The sequence below is a fragment of the Acartia tonsa genome, chromosome 10, assembly GCF_053477335.1.
Source record: "Acartia tonsa isolate MP-2025a chromosome 10, ASM5347733v1, whole genome shotgun sequence".
In the NCBI taxonomy this organism is placed as follows: Eukaryota; Metazoa; Arthropoda; class Copepoda; order Calanoida; family Acartiidae; genus Acartia; species Acartia tonsa.
The window spans coordinates 3,183,650-3,206,604 of record NC_137269.1 but is presented as its reverse complement, the minus strand read 5'-3'; the positions used below and the strand labels follow the sequence as shown (position 1 = coordinate 3,206,604).

At 33.7% G+C, this 22,955-nt stretch overlaps 1 protein-coding gene across 9 annotated transcripts; it reads right to left on the bottom strand.

Annotated features, from left to right (window-relative positions):
• Positions 1 to 1,994: 1,994 nt before the first annotated feature.
• Positions 1,995 to 21,529, bottom strand: LOC145329201 (uncharacterized). 9 transcript variants are annotated; one of them, XR_013882800.1, is made up of 19 exons: positions 21,462 to 21,529; positions 20,376 to 20,444; positions 19,838 to 19,931; positions 17,715 to 17,787; positions 17,207 to 17,283; positions 15,474 to 15,513; positions 14,877 to 14,925; positions 14,436 to 14,546; positions 13,227 to 13,357; positions 12,159 to 12,272; positions 9,151 to 9,211; positions 7,344 to 7,420; positions 6,055 to 6,186; positions 5,728 to 5,793; positions 5,345 to 5,399; positions 4,532 to 4,599; positions 4,136 to 4,214; positions 3,041 to 3,907; positions 1,995 to 2,456 (listed from the first exon to the last, which is right to left on the bottom strand). XR_013882800.1 is itself a non-coding variant. In XM_080173248.1 (18 exons), the coding sequence occupies exons 1-17, from the start codon at positions 21,507 to 21,509 to the stop codon at positions 4,160 to 4,162; spliced, it is 1,320 nt and encodes a 439-aa protein (XP_080029374.1). In that variant the 5' UTR covers positions 21,510 to 21,529; the 3' UTR covers positions 1,995 to 3,907; positions 4,133 to 4,159. The 9 variants fall into 9 exon arrangements, 4 of the variants coding, with proteins under 4 accessions (XP_080029374.1, XP_080029375.1, XP_080029376.1 ...); XR_013882801.1 differs by having other exon boundaries at positions 1,995 to 2,445; XR_013882802.1 differs by having other exon boundaries at positions 1,995 to 2,445; positions 3,070 to 3,907.
• Positions 21,530 to 22,955: the final 1,426 nt, after the last annotated feature.

Genomic DNA, 22,955 nt, shown 5'->3' with positions numbered 1-22,955 from the left:
ACAGGATGTGTGTCTATTTGTCTGTACCGAAGGATCTCGCTAACTGCTGAACCGATCGGGTTCTCCTTAACCGGGTAGCTTCTCATAGGTCCCGGGAAGGTTTATAACTATTTGCGGGAGGGTACCACAACCCTCCAAATAAAAATCCCCCCAGAAATTTTTTTTTTTAACGTAGAGACTTGAACGCACCATAGAAATATTACGTATTATTTCTAATAAAACAAACATTTAAAAATGTCACTAGAGGCCTCTAGGGGCGTATCCGCTAGTCCTATTATTTAAAGTAGTAAGGTTTTTTTGTTTGAAGCTTAAGATTTCGATAACTATAATAACTACTAAGCATATTGCGTTCTCTATTTTAGGTCTATTTTTCAGTTTTTCTCTAATCTTTCAAAAACGGAGTCACAAAATGCTTGGATCGCCTTCAATAGTCCTTTAACTAAAGTAATAGGATGTTTATCTGCTTGTTTATTTGTACCAGAGGATCTCGCTAACCAATGAACCGATATGGGTCTCATTTACAGGGTAGCTTCTCATAGGTCCACGAAAGGTTCATAACTATTTGGAGAGGGAGGGGGGGTTACTACCACAAGAGAAATCGCACCTGGAATAACCCCCCCCCCCCTAAAAATTATTTTTTTTATAACTATAATTAAAATTGAGGTGGGGAGTGTCGACCCAAAAGAGGCCTCTACGGGCGAAGCCTCCAGCAGACAAAAAATAAAAAATCTGGATTATCCTTATAATAAAGTAAAAGGATCTATATGTGTCTGTCTGTGTATTTGTTGAAAATTATATAATACGCTACGATACATGATTTTTCAGTATGGCCCAGAACCGGTTCTAATCCAGCGGATTATGATCGGATTCGTGTAGCTGTTGTGGAAAATTTATTTAAGATCATGAATAGGAAAAAATATGAGGAAAATATTTGTAATGGGTTAATTTAGGATTAAATGGATAATTTTTTATATTAAAGTTGTCATGATCAGATTATTAAACATTCAAAATTTGGGTACTGGGTCTACTTGTGGCAGACTCTATGCAGTTAAAGCGGTGTATTTATTGCAGGCTTCCTTTAATGACTTTTAAATAAAACTTAAAATTAAAAATTAATCCAGCCGTTTCCGAGATCTAAATGAAAACAAAGACAGTAACATCAAAGTAACATTGTTTGTCTGTGTATACCGAAGGATCTTGCTAACCGCTGAACCGATATGGTTCTCATTTACAATGTAGCTTCTCATATATAAAGCCTGGTAAATTAGCAAATGGAGGGAGGAGTTTTACTTACCCCCCATCCACTTATAAAGTGCCCCTAGAGGCCTCTAGAGCTGCAACCACTAATATAATAGAATAGTATTTACGTTTAAACAGAATATTTGTTAAGGGAAAATACTTCAATATTTAATCAACTGACGTTAATGTAAATAAAAATAAAAGAAAATTAATCATGAATTTAATTAGATTTTCAGTTTGGCTTCGAAACGGAATTTTAACCGCTGGACTAGAACCGGTTCTCCGTTATAATTAAAATCATGTAAAGCATCGTATTAAGACAATTTTCCATGAATATTAAAATGAAAAATCAGAAAATAAAACACAGTTTTATTAGCCGGGTGTGTGGCCCCTCGGGACTACCAGACTAAAATTAATCTTTGATTATAATTTTGGTATCCACGGAAAGCTGTTTATAATACGATGCGATAAATAACTGATCTTCTCCCAATAGGGATATAACTGTGTATTTAAAGTAACATGCTATCTGTCTGTGTATATTATAGCGAAAGATCTCGGTAACCGTTGAGCAAATCCGTACATTTTTGGTCCTAATATGTGGTGCAAATCCAGCTTATACCTTTAACAAAATTAATTCGGGTAAAAATCACGAAAACTATACATTTTTCAGTTGAACCAAATAACTGCACAATGGCAAGCTGCAAGTAATGGGCTATGAGGCTATGGGCTAAGCCACTAGTAAATAATAAATTAGGTTTTAAAGCCAAAAAGTATTTATTTCTCATTATATTTTGGGGAATATTATCTATAAGTTAATCACAATAATTCTCAGTTACCAACAAACTATAAATAGTCAGGGATCTAAAGGGATAAGACAATGTCCGATAAATTGATGTACATCCCCAATTATGATAAAGCTATCACTTCTGTAGATTACAAAAAAATGGTTAAAAAGTTTAGACACTTAACTTAATTAACCAACCAATGGATATTCAACAAAAATCCCCTAAGTTGTTAAGCCAACACATAATAAAAAATTAATATAAAACTTTGGAGACTAGTGTAATACACAGGGGTATTTTGTTTATCATTGGGGATGTATATTAATCAATCGTCAATTGTCTTATCCCTTAAAATCCCTGAAGTTAAATAGTACATAATACATAGATTTTTATTAGGAATATTTTTAATATGATTATTTTCAAGCTTTAACAGTCCTTACATATATTAAATATTTATTTGTTACGAAAGATTACAGGAGGTAAACTCTCTTAGGAGGGTGGTGGTACCCTTTCCCAAATTAGTTTTAAACTTTATAAGAAGCTACACTGTAAAGGAGAATCTTATCGGTTCAGCAGTAAGCAACTAGGAGATTGTAGCTAATTAAGCACTTTAAAATTACATTTTATATTTTAAGAAATTAGCAAATTAATTTAATTTTACAGTTATATAAGCTAAAATTTTAGTATTTTACGTTATTATAAAATCTATTTCAATTATAATATTATTAATTTGATCCTTGAAAAAATTTAGTGGATTTTTTAAAATATGTCAAGTTTTATATGTTTGGTGTTATTTGGTTATTTCTTTAAAAAAAAGTAACAGGATCTATTTCTGTCTGTCCGTGTGTACCGAAGGATCTAGATCCTGCCAACCCCTAAACCGATAAGGTTCTCCTTAACAATGTAGCTTTTCATAGGTCCTGGAAGGCTCATATTTTATATTGGGGGAGGGTAGCATTACAGTCGCCCCACGATTTTAAATCATATTTGGAAGGGCATTTCTCTTATGGTTGTAGGACTGTAAAAACTATAAAATAATCTACAATACATTAATATGATATATTACATAATAGTATTTTTCATATACATGTATGTGAACAGAAATATAACATAAAATAAATGAAACAGGATTGTTTAAAGCATCCAGATCTATTTAATTTTGGTGTTTTTTTTATACTTTGGCTGCTAATATAATAAATTAAAATGAATAAAGTTATTTTTCTTCACATTTTAAATTTTCAATTGACTTAGATAACATAAATGGATTGATATGTATTTGTTTAAATTAAGAAATTGTTGTTAAATAATGTTTTCTTTTGGAAATTCAATCTTTAATACTTTAAAGTTGCTATCCTTTTGAAGGACGTCTTAGGAGGAATGAGTAAAAGGGTGTTTAACCCCCCAAAGCAAATTTGCCCTTGAAGTGCAACAAGTACCATCAAAAAGTTTGGGGGTACCATAGACATCTCCAAAGTTTTTATGACTGCATAAAAAAAATTTCAAGGATCCCCCCCCCCCACACTCTCTTTCATGTAAATTATCCCCTATCTTAACCCCCCCCCCTTTAGAAAAAAATTAAAGCTTGAACGTCCTTAATATCATTATTACTTAAGTTATTTAACAGCGTTGATCTAACAATTATTAAAGTTTTTAAGACAAATAATATATTCTTGAATAGATTGAAAATTTGGTATCGTTTTTATAAAATTAAAGATCTTCCTAGTTCTACAATTTTTAATGATGATGGGTTTTTCAAAATATGGACGTTCAAATAGAAATAAATATCAGGTGTTAGAAGACATTTTTGATATTAAGACAAAAAATTCTTCAGATTTCTTCTAAACTAAACGTCAATATGTTGGATGATTTCAGGGGTATATATTCTGTTAAAGGGGGGATAGGGGGGAAAATAAAAAATAATGAGTATTGGAAACATTTTTTCCTAGAGGAAAAATTAGAAAAATCTGGGGGATGGGTTAGAAAAATGAATACCTATAATGAAGAGTACATAAAACATTTTTCCATTTTGTGGGAAAAAACTATGGAGGGGGAGGGGGGGTTAAATATTTTGCACCCGGGGAAAAAAATAATCTTGAGCAGAATATACACCCCTGGATGATTTTATTTGGTATGAATTCTTATGGAGAGGCAGCAGGACTATTGTTGTAGGCCAGGTGCAGCTGCGCACTTTTCCTGAACATAACAATCAATCAATCAATCAATCAATTAATCAGCTGATCTATAGAAAATCCGGGAGATATTATTTGGATATTTAACAATATGATTCGAACAGCTTATAAAGTTTGGAGACTTTTAAAATAAACTTTGATTGGTTGGTACCAATTTATAAGTCTAAACTTTTCCACCAATAATTTAAATTAATAGGAGGGGTAACTTTGTTCATCATTGTGGATAAATTACAAAATTACATAATAATTGTTTGATACCAATTTCAAGTCCAAACTTTTCCACAAAACAATTCCTGTTTTTATTATTGATTGATTGATTGCCTGATCATGTAGAAGACACCAGGATGGTCCAACACAAACTTCTCAAACACCAGAGGACCAATCACGATCTAGAAATGGATATTAGGGTTGGGCTGGATATCCGGCATTAGAAATTAGCCAAAAATCCGGTAATTTGCCGGGTATTCGGCGTTGGCCAGATTTCCGGCCCATTCATAATGGATATATTATTACTTGGATGTTGTACCAGATTGTCATGTACTCTAATGAAGTGATGCTCTCAGCAACTGTCTAAAATGACGATACCACAGTCAACCCCCTTTACCCTATCACCTCCCCTCCTACTGGATGAACGAACTGACCGATAAATTAGGTCGATATTTGCAAGCTAAATTGACAACAAATTTTCCCCGTGTCAGTATAGCTTCCCAGAATATATGATAAGCTACTCTGTAAAGGTGAATCATATCGGTTCATCAGTTAGCAAGATTCCTACACACAGACAGACAGATAGACATCTTGTTACTTTTATATATTCTTTCATTTTTATTGTTTTTTGCTATTTATAGCTGTCTTAAATATTTGACAAACTTGTTTTTTTTAACACACGAATGTTTGCAAATTTTCCAGTAGGGCTTCGCAACCGATTAATATCTGCAGGAATAAAACCGGTTTTAAATCATACTGAAAAATCAAGAAAAGTATCGTATCACAGACAGTTTTCCACAAATATTAAAATAAAAACCATAAAATTAATTTAGGTAGCCCGAACCAACTAAAATTGCTAGGTAGGTATTAAAGTTTTTATTTGAATTTAAAAGGTTTTAAAAATGTTAGAAAATCCAAATTTTTTACCTCAATTTTGTTGTTTTTCTCCAGATCATCCAACTCGGTTTGGAATCCCATGAACCTAAAAAAAAATAGATTTATTACCCTAAATGCTCAATCAGCTTCAATAATCCATCCAACTTTAATGAATTTTAGTAACATAGTATTCATTAAAATAAGGATGACAACATCTCTGAGACGGTAAGACAAACGAACATTAACACTTGTGCTAATACTAAATATCCAGTACATAAACTAAATTGTATGTAAATTTGTAGAAAAACTGTTGCTTTTATATGGGGATGCTTCTTACTTAGGGCAAGCATCAGCTAGGCCTCATGGTCACACACTCACAGACATTAACACACAGGACAAACATCCTGTTACTTTTATATGGGGATTATACTTACTTAGGGCAAGCATCAGCTAGGCCGTCTCTCATGGTGAAAATGAAATATCCTCCAGGTCTCAGAATCCTAAATAAACAAATTCAATGGATATATTGACAGAGGAAAATTTGTCGTTAATTAAGCTTGATAATATGAACCTCATTTATTGGTTATTTTATCTAAAAATTCATTGTACTTTATTTTTTAGTTCCCAGTGATGAGAATTAAAATTAACAATTTTGTAGGATATAATTAATTGGTTGAAAAATTTTAAAGCATTCGATGTGAGAACGTGTTCTAGTGTAATCTTAATTCCAATGTTCCCTCCCTCCCTGGACAAAAACTAACCTGACAATTTCATCCAGTGCTTCGGGGTAAATTTGTCCGGGGGCGAAGCCATTGCTTGACATTATGACGTCATAGGCGTCATCGACTAGAGGTAGAGACCCAACTCCGTGCACCACGGCCAAGATGTGCTCTCTAAATAAATAGATATAAAATACGTGGATATATTGACAGGGGGAAAAGAGGAGTATGCACTAACAAGAGCAAGTGATTCTAAGGACCTTACAGCAGTGATTCTAAATGTTTTTTGGTGAGTATATTAGGATTATGTTTAATATCGTTATATTAATTTTAAAAATAAGTTTCACCATGGTTTTTCTAAGCAAAACTTTAAAATGTTAGGCATTTTTTGGCTATAAGTATATATCATCAAATGTTTTGTTGAGTTCAAACTGCTGTGACACAACAGTAAACTTTTTCAATGTTAATTTAGAAAAAGAGATGGTAACTTGTAATATTGTAAACAGTTTCATTAGTGTACTTCTGTAATTCACAGCATTTGATTATGTTTTGGCGTGTTATTTTTATTGATCCTTTGAACTCAACAAAACATTTGATAAACGGTAATAGTTGGCATAAAGGGTTTTAATGCAACCATCTCGTAATCAATGATTAAATGGCACTTAAAATCCGAATTTCGATCTGAAATGTATGGAGGGTTTTGTTATTTTTGCCAGCTGTAAGTTTCATTTAATTAGAGTACATAGATTCCTAGATAAGTTAGTTTATTAGAGGATGGATGGGTTGACTGATGTTTTTTTTTTATCGGACATTAATACTTAGTAAATACAATACCTAATAATTGTCAAGGAAGACTTTTTTTAGGGGGGCAAAATAAGGGTTTAAAGCTTGAGGGGAGTAAACGCCCCTAAACCCCTTCCATTTGGACGTCTATGATAATTGTATTAGGATAATTGCTGTCAATTAAACTAAATCCCATTTATAATTTGATCATTTAATAAACAAACCATAACGAGTCTTTTCAAAAATCTAAAAATGTGTTAATTCTTCTTTTTGTACTTTATTTCTAGACACAAAATAAAAGTTTTAACCCCGCAAAAGTAGTTTTAACAATGATGACAACATCCATAAAAGCGAAGCTCTGAAATGGAAGGACAAGCGAACATTAACACTTATAGAGTGTTAGAACAGAATAATCAAAATATAAATGTATAACCGGCTAAACAAAATTTTAAGTAAAATTAAATATAGGATACTGTTTAAGGACATACTGACATCGCCCCTAGAAAAATTACCCCCCCCCCCCAAAAAAAAAAAAAACGTGGACTTACTTGTAAATATTCTTGTTTCTTGCCTGACTCAACATCTGTATGGAAGCGTCTAGTCCATCAATATTCACGTAGCCGTTCTAAACACAATAGCATCGTATTATAGACAGCTATCCGCAGATAGTAGGATGATATTATCGGCAGGGAAGCGTCTAGTCCGTCAATATTCACGTAGCCGTTATAAACACAATACCATCGTATTATAGACAGCTTTCCGCGAATAGTAGAATAATACTAGAAGAATGACATTATCTTTATTAGAGCAAAAATATTACTCTTATTTTTTTATCAAAATATATATGTAATAAATAAATATTATCCTGTAAATTGATATTTTTTGTTATTGAGTGCGAAAATATTAATCTTAATCATGTTTTTCTAACATAAAAACATATGTACATGTTTAGCAAGGATGACAACATTCATGAGTAGCGAAGCACAAAAAATCATGTATTGAAATACGGAGAAGATTTAAATAGAATTTGTTATATTCAAGAATAGAATTAAATTGGAGAAACGATTCACGAAACCTTTCTCACGTATTTTTGTAATTCTTAATATTTGTATTTTGTTGCATGACTGAGAGACTGACAAAGTAATTTACACACTGGGTACTTATTGGGATATAGAATATGAGTTTAAAATTTCAGCTGTGTATCATGAATAGTAGCAGAGAAAATCTCCCATAATATTACGGACTAACTGACGAACGGACAAAGTGAATTATAGAGTAGCTTTGCTACTAAAATTGGTCATGGTTATATATATGTGTATCAGTAGTAAGCTACTCTGAAACTTTTTGTAAAATTTCCTATCATAAAAAAAATAAAAACTGTAATGTCATTCAAATATACTATAGTATGTCATTTATATAAAAGAGGATGTCTGAAAGATCTAGCTAACCGCTGAACCAATATGGTTCTCCTTTAAAATGTAGCTTCTCAAAGATCCTGGGAATGGTTAAAACTATTTTGATTGAGACTGCCACCAACCTACAAGGAGAAATCGCCCCTATAAAAAAAATTAAACCTCCCCCCAAAAAAATCATAAAATAAAAATAACAAGATATCTGTCTCATCTGTAAATTGAGGAATATTGATTGATTGATTGATTAGCCATAGTTTCTTATGGTTTGGGCCTAAGTAGTCATGGAGTAGGCTGAGACACTATTGTCTAGCCACTAGGGCTATCAAGCTCCACGTTCAAGCACTCATTATTACCTCACCCTCGCCGAGTATGGCAGTTGTCCCAAGTCACCGTAATGAATGACGCTCTCCTCAGAGGAGCTTGGGATAAGGGTAATACTGATATTATGTACGTGACTATTGAGTATCCAAACTTACCCAATAATCCCCCTCTAACAAAACCAGGGGAAGTTGCGTGATTATTATTGCGAATGAGAAATTCGAGTCAGCACACGGAGAATCGAACTCGAACTCTCACCACTGTAGTTCAGTGTGTTACCACTGAGCCACGGCGCCCGTCTTAAGTAATATTCGATAAGGTATAAACAAGGATGACAACATCCATAAGTAGCACAGCTAAAAACTTTCTTGACTTGAAATGTCACACAAAATTTGAAAGAAATCACGAAACAGTATGGATTATGTCTTTTGAAGCATGACCGACAGACACACAGACAAAACAATAGAATAGTATAGATGCGCATATATAAAAGGAATCTTCACTAAAGATTTCTGCTTCCTACCTTCAAAAGCAGCCGAGAAAATCCCATTTCCCCCATAGCGTTGTGAATTGACAGACTGACTAACGGAAGAACGGACGGACGGACAGACAAAGTGAATTATACCTTGACTGTTTCTTCCCCAAGAAGACCAGTTCCACAGGCCAGATCTAGAATACTCACACTCCTAAAGTACAAAAAATAAAATTAATAATACTATATGTATACACAACTAGCGGCTACGCCCCTCGAATCCTCAAGAAGTCCTTTAGGTGGTGTTAGTGAACTGAATTTGAACCCCCCCCCCCCCCGCAGTTTTATTGTCAAAAAGAAAAAGTACAACACCTCCCCCCCCCCCAAAAAATAAAATAAAATAGGTAGTGCGGGGTTATTGCGGTAGGGGGGTCTAATTCCGGTCACTCGACCAACTTTTTTAAAACCGTTTTTTAACGATGTTCTAAACGTTTGTCAGAAAAGCAAAATTGTAGTTATTGCCTATACTTTCATTTCTTACTTCAGCAAATTTTTGTCAGATCACACCTTCTATGATTTTTTTTGCCCTCAAAAAATTTGCAAAAAAAAATTTCAAAATAGGCCATGTTCAATCTAAAATTGTGAAAAAATGGTAAGTCCTAGCGACCTCAGGGTTTTTGTAAATGAAAACTATGGCCTTCAGTTATCGTTTGCAATTAGAGGCGTTGTTCCAACTTGATTTTTTCATAATTTTTTTTTCATTAAAAAAAAATGGGGATATTCCGGTCACCCAAAATTTTGTTTTTTATTACTGTATGTATAACTGTATAATACTCTAATGTTTTTTTCAGGTGATCTGGAAGCATAAACAACCTAAATGCATGACCTAAGCTTTCATCATTGCCTTGCCTGTTGTTAGATGTACATTACTAGTCATTTTACTGCTTGTATTATGTCATGTTTTGTTGCCTAAGCTTTTCAATTTGTAAAGACATTTAAAAATTTTCAGACACATTTTTATAGTAATTGGAAGAGTATATCACCCAAAGAAACGCCTTAATTATTTGCCTGAAGATGTATCAGCTGCATTGGCTCATGTAAGAAGGGGTATGTCTGTTAGAAAGACCGCTAGTAGATTTAAAATTCCATATGAAACCCTTGCATCTTTTTCGTATAAGAGGGTGTTTGCGATTTTTGCACGTATTGGATTTTTTATGTCAAATCGGCTAGGATTAAGCTAGAAAGGTGTTTAAAGGGCGAATATAGTTTGAATATGATATGGGCTCAAAATTTAGGTGCAATTCTATACTTTTAGAATTTCTATGCCAAATTTAAAAATTCAAAAAAAACCTTAAGCAGATATTGCAATTTTAGTGTTTATCTCAACATATGATGGGTGAGACAGCAACTAAAGAACTTTATAAAAGCAAAGTTGTTCAAAATTTAAAATAAATAATATTTGCTTTTCTTGTCATGATTATGCAGCAACTCCTACGTGGTGAAAATTGAACTTGAAATTTTCAAATCTAATTTTCTCAAAAAGCCCCCGCTGAAATATTTTGGTTTTACCTGGAATCATCATGGTTTTATGTCTATTTTCACCATACATAGGTCCCAGGGCTCGGCACTTACTTTTGTCTTGATTCAATTCTAGCCCACAGTGCACTTTTAATGTACTTCTTCAAAATTATGTAATGAAAAATTTATTTGATCAAAAGTAAAAGTTGCAGCATCCTTTCCTTCGTCAAATTCTTTCCTCTTTTTATGACTATGATTGAACAAAAGCTTAATAATTCAACCTTCCTACGCAGCCTTGTGTGATGCAGGGATGTTTGGATTTCTTAGGGAACCATACTAGTTACGCGAAATGGCGTAATTATATCGAAGAATCGGTTCGGTTTTTGGCTATAAACGGACTTATACAGTTAAATATGTCAATGTCTTTAAATTATTTTTAATCTATATAAATGCACGCTTGAAATAAGCTCATACCATATTAAACCTATATGCGCCCTTTAAGGTGTCTATAGAAAGCTCTTTGCATGTCCTAACAAAAACTCCCCAGGATATAGGTTCTATCTCCAAGATTTAGAGTACATATTCAAGATTTTGTATTTTTCAAAATTCCTGTTGCATAAAATGTGTTGAAATATTAGAGTTAGACCCCTTATAATTTCCAGTTTATTGTCAGGCATGTAATTCTGCATCTTTAGACACCTCAACCACCCTTGTAGGTCAATCCTAGCCAATTTGAGACAAGAAAAAATGTATCAAAAACTGCTGTCAAAACAGGCAGGATTTTTAAAATTAAACATCTTTGGGGAAAAATCACTTTTTTTCAAGAAATTCCAAGACCTGCGAATCTGAAATTGCCTCTAATTTATGTGTAAAGCGTAAAAAAACATAATCATATAATAAAAAGTATGATTTTTTAAAAAAAAGTTTGCATGAAAAAAAATGATGTTTTTTGCGATTTGACCGACTTTTTTAAAATGGGAAAAAAGTGGTCAAAATATTGTCCGATCTGCATGCGACTAGTACCGTTAGAAAGCTAATGACCTCAGCTTTCTACTCATAGTTTAAAATGTTAAAACAAATATTTTAAGGGGTGTTCCACCCCTACAAAGTCAATTGACCGGAATAACCCCATCGGTAGGGGTATTCCGGTATAGGCCAACCGCCGCCCTTTAGACCGATTTTTGACCGACTTCTAGTTGCGAGATCTTAATGGGACCAAGACAGGCTTCTTCCTTATTGCCATATCGTTCATTTGCAGTCAGAGGGAGGGGACACTGGACAGTGAGTTACATTAGTTTAGTACTCATAGTTTATATTCACGTATATTCCTATTCATTGGCTAAAACACTTTGAGTTAAAATGGTTGAAAACAAGTAGGTAGTGTCCAAACTTTTCAACAAAAATTATTAATTTACATAAAGAGAAGTTTTCCTTTTCTATCATATCTTTTTAATCCTAGTTCCAGGAATACCTCTACACACTTGGTATGACAACTGTAATTATTCTTTACCTTTTTAATCCTAGTTCCAGGAATACCTCTACACACTTGGTATGACCACTGTAATTATTCTTTACCTTTTTAATCCTAGTTCCAAGAATGTCTCTAAAAAACACTTAGTATGACCACTGTAATTATTCTTTACCTTTTTAATCCTAGTTCCAGGAATGCCTCTACACACTTGGTATGACCGCTGTAGTTGCCGACCATCACCAAATCTTCCTCATACTTGGAGGACCATTCGTCGTAAAATCTGATCCTGCAAAGAAAAGAGTAAAACAAAAACCTGACAATTAGTAAGTCAGTCCCATGGTTGTGTAAAAAGGAAGTTATTGAGTAAGTTTCAGGGACAAGGGAATGATATTCTGACAAACAACTATAAAGGAAAATTTCTCCACAAGCCCCTTCCCCTTTTCCTCCCCTTCTTTCCCACCCCTCTTCACTTACATGACAAAAACAAAATATACCACCAGATCCTACTCAATAAGGTTTCGTGATTTGTTGTAGAATTGTTGGTTAGACTAGCTACCCCTGAGTAAGTTTAGATACTTAATAGTCACATAGTAAAACCCTTAGCCTAAGCTCCTCTACATAGAGCGTCATTTATTACGTTGACCTTATTTGGGACACCTGCCATACTCGGCAAGGGTGAGGTAATAATAAGAAGCTTGAGCGGGTAAAGAAATTATGTGCTAGAATGTTGAGCTTAAGCTGGTAATAGGGGCTATACCAAAGTGTCTCACCTATTCCAAACAATAAATATTTATGGCTTATAAACAGCGTGTCGGAGCCGTTTAATTTTGATGCGGCTCCGGCTCCAGCTCTGGCTCCTACCTTAAAATTGATATTATTATATCAATTTTTGTTCATTATTGAATTTGATAAAATAAAATAAATAATATAAAATATTTTGCTTTTATTTAATTAAAGCTATATAAAAGTAGAAGGATGTGTGTCTATTTGTTAAGTAACAATAGTTTTTTAGTTTATTATATGGAAATAGACCGTTGCCAAATTATAATATTACTTAAAATAATCATTTTTAGCTAATCTGGAGCTGGAGCCGTTTTTAACAAAAAATACGGCTTCGGCTCCACCAAACATGTTGCTGCTCCCGGCTCCGGCTCCGAAACGCTGCTTATAAATCAATAAAAATTTAGCAATTTATATTACAGACATAAAAAAATCCGCGACTTAAAATAGGAAAACTTACACTTGAGATTTCTCTGTGCAGTCCTTGAGTAGATGCTGGATCTGTTGCTTGAGGTTGCTGGTCACCTCCATGTTGGCAAAGTAAGGCAGCTCGCCAGGTAGGCGTTTCACCAGGTAAAATTCTCCAGGATGCTATAAAAAAAATACACACAATATGTAAAGAATTTTATACTCTAATGTTTGTGATTAAAAAGAAAACAATCAAAACACAAAGACAAGTTAACCAGATCCGAGTCAAATCACAACTGCTTCATTGTTTGAACCAGAGTTTCGGATCCGCATTGATTGTGTGCGGATCCGGATCCTCAAAATTTGGTCAGTGCGGATCCGGATCCGGAAAATAAAATCACCAAATTTTTCAAAAAATTTTTATTCTTTAATTCGAAGTCAAAAATACTTTTAATTTTCAAGTCTGAACCTAAACCTTAAAGATTGGCTCTCATCAAGAGAATGTCTGAGATTTTATATAAATTTAGGTAGATTTTTCCATTTTTCCCGCATTTTTTTGAGTCCAAGGATCCGGATCCGGATCCGCATTTTTTTGCGGATCCGGATCCTTGGACTCAAAAATATGCGGATCCGGATCCGAAACTCTGGTTTGAACATTAATAAGATTTTATTCATTACAGAAGCCTCCTATTGAGCACAATTTACAGAAATACATCTTTTCAGTGGATGAATTTAGGTTTTTTCACCTTAAATCTTTAAAATAAAATATCTGCCAAGAAGGGGCAGCTAGGTTTTTATTCTCAATGGATTCTACTTGTCTCTAGGTCCTCTTTGAACGCTACATTGTCTGTTTTGATGGTAATTTTTGTGTATCCTTTATTTGGATAAGGCAGGGTGTGTAGTTGTACACGTGGATGTTGTAACAGGGGTAAAGTTTGTCAATTTAGATTGCTATTATAGTCCTCAGATATTGGTCAATACTAAACTCAATAGTCAGGAGAGGGACATTTTACCGTAAAATGAGAACAATGGATCTATAGTTTAGATGTACATACAGAAAACTACCTGCCCCCATTTGCCAAGGACCTTTTTCGTCTGCTAGCAAATTATTTTTGTCCTACTTGGCAGTGTTAATTGTATTCCCGACAATATTGATTTAATTTTCATAAACCCAATTGATGGTCGGCAAAAGGTCCTTGGGATGGTGCCCTTACCCCTCTATTGTTTAACTCTGCTAAGTGAACTGTACCAATTTTCTTACCGTGGCTTCAAAATCAATGAAGGCCTGATGCTTGACAATCTTGATCTTGCCCATCTTCTCGAGGCCCCGCAGGTTGGCGTTCAACAAACCAAACTCGGTGGATCTCTCCTCCTTAACAAAAACAAGAATGACAACATCCAAAAGTAGCAAAGCACAAAAATCATGGCTGCACAACAACCAAACAAAGGAAGTTATTTATAGCATTTTTTTCAGTAGGTGGTCAAAAAAAAAGGATAAGAAATTCAAAAATTCTAGGTATATAAATTAGAGTGGAGGCGAGGGAAAGAGAAAGAAATTCAACTAGGTAAGAAAATATACACCCCTGCGATATAATAATTGGAAATCTTTTTTAGACGAGTAGATTATCATTAGTGGTTGAAACTTTTGAACACTATAATATTATTAAACCAACCACACACCTACAAACACACACACACTCACCTGAGCTGCCCTCATAGTCCACAGCAGGTGGCCCTCAGGTCTTAGAATCCTGTAAGCAAATTAAGTTAGAATTGTCCTATTGAATTTAAGCAGTTAGGTACGAGATAGGTAGAAAGCGAAGTAACTGTATTAACGTTGCCAGGAAGTCCGTATGTCTATTTGAAAACCATGCAGATTTTTTTGTATGATATAATTATCCTATTAATATGATTTTTGGAGAGTGTAGTTTTGGGACTGTACCGAAAAATCTCGCTAAACGCTGAACCAATATGGTTCTCACTTACAGTGAAGATTTAAAGTTTTTTCGGGGGAAGGTACCTCTACCCTCCCAAAAGAAATCGCCACTAGAAAAAGAAATCCATTGAGGGTCAAAATTATCAACCCTCCCTCCGCCATTTCCACCAAGTGCGTCTAGAGTCCTTTAAATATACCTAAAGTACCTTTTAGAAAAGGTTTTTTGTCGTTGATTGAGATATTGCTAACTACTGAACCCATTAAATTCTCATTTTATGAAAGCTTTACAATAATCAGCAAGTTTTAGGATAATCTAATTTTTAAATTTCAGTCTTTGGATGGTTTTGGGCTATTCTTAGTTACCTGAGAAGCTCAGTGATATCCAATGGGTTGATAGCATCCTAGTAAACAATTTATTTACACTAAAATTAGATTGAAAACTAGATTTAGCTATTAATATAAATCGGTATCCCTTTTAAATCCATTTTAACTAGCGATCCTTTCTACAACCCCTTATTTTTTATATAAATTGAAAATAGAGAGGAAGGGGTTGGTGTAGTTTTTCGATTAAGTATTAATTAATTTAGGGGAGATTTGGTTAGTACCAGGGTGGGGAAAAACCCAGGGTTTTTTAAAAAAGCCCAACCCAACCCGTAAAAACCCTTAAAACCCTGGGTTTTATTGGGTTTTTTAGGGTTTTATTGGGTTTTTTCATTTGGGAGTCAAATACATTTGATATATTGATGAAATATTTATGTTTATGTTGTTGTAGGTAAAAGGTAAGCAAGATTTCACAATAAACAAGATAGATAATGAAGAAAGCTGGCATTCCGATCAATTATAAACCCTTATTAGCAATGGTGCACAAAATATTCTATTAAGGGGGAGGGGAGGTTAAAAGCTTCAAAACATGGAACCTACTCCTCTATTCTTAAGCTGTCAACACCCCCCCTTTCTTTTCCTTTTTACATTCCCTTAATAAAACCCTCTGCACGCCACTGTAACTATTTCATTTTATATATTGTTATGTTTTAGATTAAAAAAACAATTATGATTATGTAATTTACACAATTTATATATCATCAATTTAGTAGCAAAGCGTTTTCTGAAAATTATGTTTTGAGAGAAAGTAATTTCATAAACATTTCAACAATAAGTACCTAGATCATCATTTATATAATTACTTCATACTTTTTTATGTTTTTTAGGTAAAATTTGCTTTAAAATGTTATTAAATCCTAGTCTTTGAGTAAATAGAGGTTTAATTTGTAAATTTAACGTGAAATTTCAATGTTTTTTCAAAAACCCAAAAAATCTAAGGTTTTTTTTCAATGGGTTTTTTAAAAAACCCTGGGTGGGTTTTTTTGGGTGGGTTTTTTGTATGCCCACCCTGGTTAGTACTGGGATTTCCCACAAATTCTTATGAAAATGTTACAAAATGTATAGGTAATTCTTATATAAAACTGTTGTAATATGATCTTATCAGAAAAATATGAGATAAGACACTTTAAATTGAGAAATTACACTCCATTTAAAAATCAATATGTACCTTCTTGTTGATAAAATCCTTATACTAAAGTAACAGGATGTCTGTGTGTCTGTCTGTGTGTCTGTCTGTGTGTCTGTGTGTACCGAAGGATCTCGCTAACCGCTGAACCGATCGGGTTCTCCTTAACAGGGTAGCTTCTCATAAGTCCCGGGAAGGTTTATAACTATTTTGGGGGAGGGTACCACCACCCTCCCAAGAGAAATAACAAAAAAATCGAAATTTTAAAAAAATTAGGGGAGACTTCAACGTCAAATAAAGAGGTATCGTCATAAAAATTAACTTTAACAAACAAAAACATTTAAAGTGCCACTAGAGGCCTCTAGGGGCGTAGCCGCTAGTATTTATTAAATTAACAAATATGGGGATTTTTACTGAATTTTGATTGGTCAGTTCATTAAGAATAGCGAGCGTCTAAACTTTTTTTAACCACTAATTGTAATCTACAGAAAAGGTAATTTTGTGTATCATCATTGGGGATGTACATCATTCTATCGGCTATTGTCTTATCCCTTTAGACCCCGGAAAAATTTAGTGTAAATAGATTCCTTAGCAAATCCACCGGCAGTGATGACAACATCATAGATATCAGATTCTAGACCAGTGGAACGCATTCCCTTTACACTCCTAAATAAATGGATATAAGATATACGTGGATAATTTGATAGGGAAAAGGATGGGGTAGGTTGTGCTTAAATTACGTAAATGTGTGAGTTTTAAGGCTTAAAATAGTAGTAGAATGATAATATTCACTAAATATTTTTCACTAATATTTTTGTCTACAGTTCTTTTCAATAAGAAATACACATATTTAGTGAATATTATCATTCAACTACTGTTTTTAAGCCTTAAAACTCCCACCTTAACGGAATTTTAGCACAACCTACCTCCCCCTTTGGATACCCCCCCCCCCTTCACTAGTTTTTCCCCTTATAATGGTGAAAAAATGTTTTCCCCCTCTCGCATAAGTATATTTCTTTGTTTTTCCCCCTCCCACCACTTTATCAGGGTAACCCATGCAGAATACACCCCTGAATCTAATAAAAATGGATTAAAACCTGTGTATATAGTTTCTATAAAGGTTCAGCTTTCTTTGTTCATTCACGGCCTCCACATCCTCGTCCAAGGAATCTATAAATAATGAATATCTATAATACAAAGTAGCTTGATGTCTATCTGTCTGTCTGTCCGTCCGTGAGTCTGAAGCTTAAGTTTCCGGTAACCACTAAACCGATTGGATTCTACTCTTCATATACATCTACTGGTCCTGTGGTTGTTTTAAGCTATTTTCTTGGGGTGTGGGACACCCACAACCTCTTGGGGCAAAGCCCCTAGAGGAGAGTAGAAGATACGTAGATATTATTCTAGGGAAAAAATTGTCAATTTAGGTTGTTTACATGGCCATCATTTATTGGTCATTTTGTTCATCTAGTAAGAGGAGAGGGGATGGGGTAAAGGGAGTGAATGGGGGTTATTCTAGCCAGCTATAAGTTTCACTTTATTAGTTTTCTACTTTAGGTGTGGGGGGACGGGGGGGGGAAGTCGACCCACCCGCACTTTATATTTCAGTTGTAAAAACAAAAAGTTTGGGGTTTTTCTATTCGGATTTATCTTTGGGGTGTGTTCATGCCCTCCCACAAAATAGTTATAAACCTTTAAAAGACTTAGGGAAGCTACACTGTAAAGGAGAACCTATTGTTTCAGTGTTTAGCGAGATCCTTCGGTACACAGAGACAGACAGGCATAGCGAAGCGAATAAAACAAACAAAAATGAATACTTGAATACCATATAAACCTATTGCAAAACTGCATAAATAAATATTTCTGTTTAAGGACAAACTTAACTTTTCATGTCTTGATTACAGAGATGCTTCCCTTAAAATATTATACCTTATTGTTTCTAGGAATCATTGTTCTATAAATCAAATGAATAGGATAATTATATAATACAAAAAGGGTTGTCAATAAAGTTAAGGTTGATTATAGAGTTGCTTTGTTTTCTAAATCGTACCTAATTGTTACAGAAAACATCATCAAAAGTTTGAAGACGATATGACAATTTTAACTATAGACCTTTCCGTTACGTACTAACGGACAGACCATAATTACAGAAAAGCTTTGCTTCTAAAAATAAACAAGATCAAACTGCAATTATGCAGACTTAGAAACTTTAGCAATTATTTCAAATATTTAGAAAGGAATCTAATCATTTCTGGGTAACTGAACAATAGGATATAGTACATTTAGATGGTCAAACTTGCCCCATTATCCGTCAAACTTAAAAAGAAATTTTAGCAAACAAACACCTTTGTTTCTGTTAGTAAATTATATAAAATCCATTGAATATGAGCAAAGACATTTTTCGATAATATAATTTCCAGAAAGCTAGCTTTATCCTAGGAAATTCAACTATTACCTAGGTAATAGCTGACTTATTAATGATTAGTCATATGTATGCTTCAAATTATGTGAGGGAAGAAATTTTTCAATAATATAATTTCCAAAAAGCTAGCTCTATCCTAAGAAATTCAACTATTAATAGCTGACTTATCAATACCTATGAGGCTATGCTTTTCATTATATGAGGGAAGACATTTTTACACGATTTAACTTAAAAGCTTTATCCTAAGAAATTCGACTATTCATAGCTAACTTATTATGTGTACGAAATGAAAAAAAATACCTAACTTCCTTTTCATCGTTTCCTACTGGTTGATTTATAGAGTATGTATCTATATTTAGTATATCTATTTCTGTATGCACAGAAATCATATTTTTTTTACATCGTCTCAGTATGTAAATACGCAAATAAAAAGAGTTTAAATGCAATTTTGCTTCTTTTTTAAACAATTCTGGATTTTCAAATCTTATTCCAATATTATGTATAGCATCGTATTACAGACAATTTTCCATGAATATTAAAATAAAAATCATAATCTTAATACCAACTAGTTTTAATCTTACAATTTTTAATTTAATATCCACCGAAAGCTGTCTATAATGGGATGGATAAATAACTCCTCTGTAATGTTCAGTGAGTGAGGAAACATTGGACTGTAATTTAAAATAGTACCCAACGTTTTGTAACCACGTAACCAAATTTTGAATTTTGATTGGTTGGTTCCAACCTAGTAGTGTTCAAACTTTTCCACTAATATTTTTAATCACATTTTGAACTTACCAATATGGCAGTATCCCTGGCTCTGGAGCATGACAGACAGGATGCCAGAACCTGCAGCCACGTCCAGGATTTCAGCGTTGCGAGGAATTTTCATCTACAAATAATGAGTATATTTTCCTTATACAAAAGTAACAGGATGTCTAGAGCCAATCTCGTCTGTTTGTCTCTTTTACAATGTAGCTTGTCATTGATTCTAACCCTCTGGGAAGGTTTATAACTATTTTTATGGACATAGACATTATTGGTTTATATTAGTTATTTCTTTGCGTCATACTATATCCGCGGATATTAAAAAAAATAAGATTAAAACCAGTTTTGTTAGACCTGGGGGGCGAAGGTCCGGGATAATAACTTTTATTAATTTCAATTTGTATTGTAACATTTGGGGAAATTTCCCATAATACGATACTATACATAATTTTTCAGTATGGCTGAGAACCTGCTCTAATCCACTGGATATTAATCGGTTTCGAAGCCGTACAGGAATAGAAATATTAATCCCTAACCCTGTGATACCGGAAATAATTGAAATGCCAACCTGTAGAAATTCCTCGACAAGTTTGTTGACTTTCTCAAGCTCTCCATTTCCCTGCTTCGTTACTTCCTCCTGTAATAAATTCAAATATTTCAGGAGAAATGCGGGAAAACATTTAAAAATAAGATCGCGGTAACCACTGAACCGATTGGATTCTACTTTTCAGGGTATATACCTACTGGTCCTGTGGTGGTTTTAGGCTATTTTCTTGGGGGTGGGACACCTCCAACCCCCCCAAAACCAAAAAAATTCACCCCATTTTTTTTTTAGGAGATTTCCTTGGTCCTTTTTTTTTGCAGAAGATTTCCTTGGTCCTTTTTTGCAGAAGATTTCCCTGGTCCTTCTATGAATTTCACCTTTTTTTTAGCAAAGCCCCTAGAGTCTAGGGGCGAACCCGCTAGTCGTATCATAAAACAATATCAAACTTTTTTGTCTGTAGCGAAGGATCCCGCTAAATGCTGAGTCGATATGGTTCTTCTTTACAGTGAAGCTGTTTATGGGTCCAGGGAAGGTTTTCAGCTATTTAGGGAAAATTTATCTCTACCCTCCCAAGAGAAATCGCCCATAGGAAAATTACCCCTACCCTTCAACCCCCCCCCCAAAAAAAAAAAAAAATCTTCCCTTTTCAAAACTAAAATTGAATGGGCAAATTTTCTCAGCTCCATTGCTTTAAGTGTACCTTGAGGCCTCTAGAGCCGGGCGTAGCCGCTAGCCTATACATGATTTACTTTCAAGAATGTTTCTAAGGGTAAAACATCTACATTAGTTTTGTTGCGCTTAATTTTTTTCTAAAACTAAAAAAATTAAAATTTTAAAACATGTTGATTTTTAATGTTTTGGACAATTAATTTTGATGTGATAACATTATCCTATGCAACTTATTTTGAATTAATGATTCCTACAACAAGTACAATGTTAAAAAATATCCTGAATTTAAGCAGTTTTACTTACAATTTTGTTTAGACTTATACATTTATATTCTGCTAGTTCATTTCTGATACTCTCTTCAAGAGTTAATGTTCGTTTGTCCTACCATTTTAGAGCTTGGATTTTATGGATGTTGTCATTCTTATTTAGTGTTAAACTTACCGTCTTGGTAGCTTCTAGTTCATGTAAAACATCAAAACCTAGCGTCATTTTTATATCTGAAGTAAAGGGATTCTATCAAGTACATTTAACAAGTTCGGGTTCGTATTTTAATACCTATTACCTCATTGGGACGACGGAATTCTACTTCGATTTTAAGTGATCATCTAGAGAACCCAAGGGCATAATCATATTGTATTAGGATATTAAGTTAGCTAACATCCAAACAGTCAACCAACCCTTTGATTGCACGATATAGATCAAGTTTATGGACCAAGGAATCTCCCCTACCATTTGTGTCCCGCACTTGATAAAGTAGCAGTAGGAATCATTTTAAATGTCTTTCGTTATGACGCGGTTTCGGGCCGAGTTTCGAACTTATCACCTCACAAATGTATGTACGTGTTGAGCCAGGGTCGCGGGTAAATTACAAGATATAATCCTTTCAGTGTTTTATTTTGTATGATATGATAAGGAAATTTTTGGTAGTTATGAGTATAATAGAAAATTTTTCCTATATAAGAATTAGTAATAGGATGTATATTGTATATATGTATCTATGTGTATGTACCAAAAGCTTGACCGTTATGGTTCTCCTTATTAAAAGTGAAACTTCTCATAGGTCCAAAGAAGGTATATTTTGGCGGCGGGTACGTACTTCCAAATTCCCGAGAGAGAAAAAAACATAACCCTCTCCCCCCACCCAAAAAAAAGTTTCTTTTTAAAAAAAAACTAATGATGAAAAAAATATATTATCTTAAAAATTGCAATTCAATTTAGGTATATCTTTATAAAAATAAAAAAATACATCTCTAGCTATAGATCACTAAATTACCTATAGCATATATGCACTTTATTATAATTTTCTTAAATGAAATTTAATTACGTTTTAACTATTACGTATACAAATAGATAGCTTGAAAGTTTTAAAATAACTATACAGCTTTAAACCTGCGGGGAAATAAGAATTATCACGCAAAATATTCAGGGATAAAAGGGATAAGACAATGGCCAATAAATTAAAATACATCGCCAAATTTGACACACAAAATTACTTTTTCTATAGATTACAAATATTGGTTGAAACGTTTGGACACTCAACATATTGAAAAAACAAATTAAAATTCAATAAAAGTACCCAAAGTTGTTAAGTAAACGAACAAGAAAACATTATTTTAAAACTTTGGGGATTGGTGTAATTGCCCCGGCCACCTTGATTCCTGCAAAATAATAATTATATAACAATACTTTTGGTAAAATGCCAACTGCACAAATTTAAGAGTTATTCGATCCCAGATAGGGAGGGGACATTGGACTATTAATTACAATAGTAACCAAAATTTTAATAAAAACACAAACTCTCTTATTCGATGGCTTTTACAAAAAAGCTTTAATATTTGTAAAATCTTAATTGTGTTTTCCTAGTTTATAGTCCATTGTCTTATCCCTTTAGATCCCTGGTTATTCAAAGAATTTTTAAGCCCTTTCCTTTCTAAT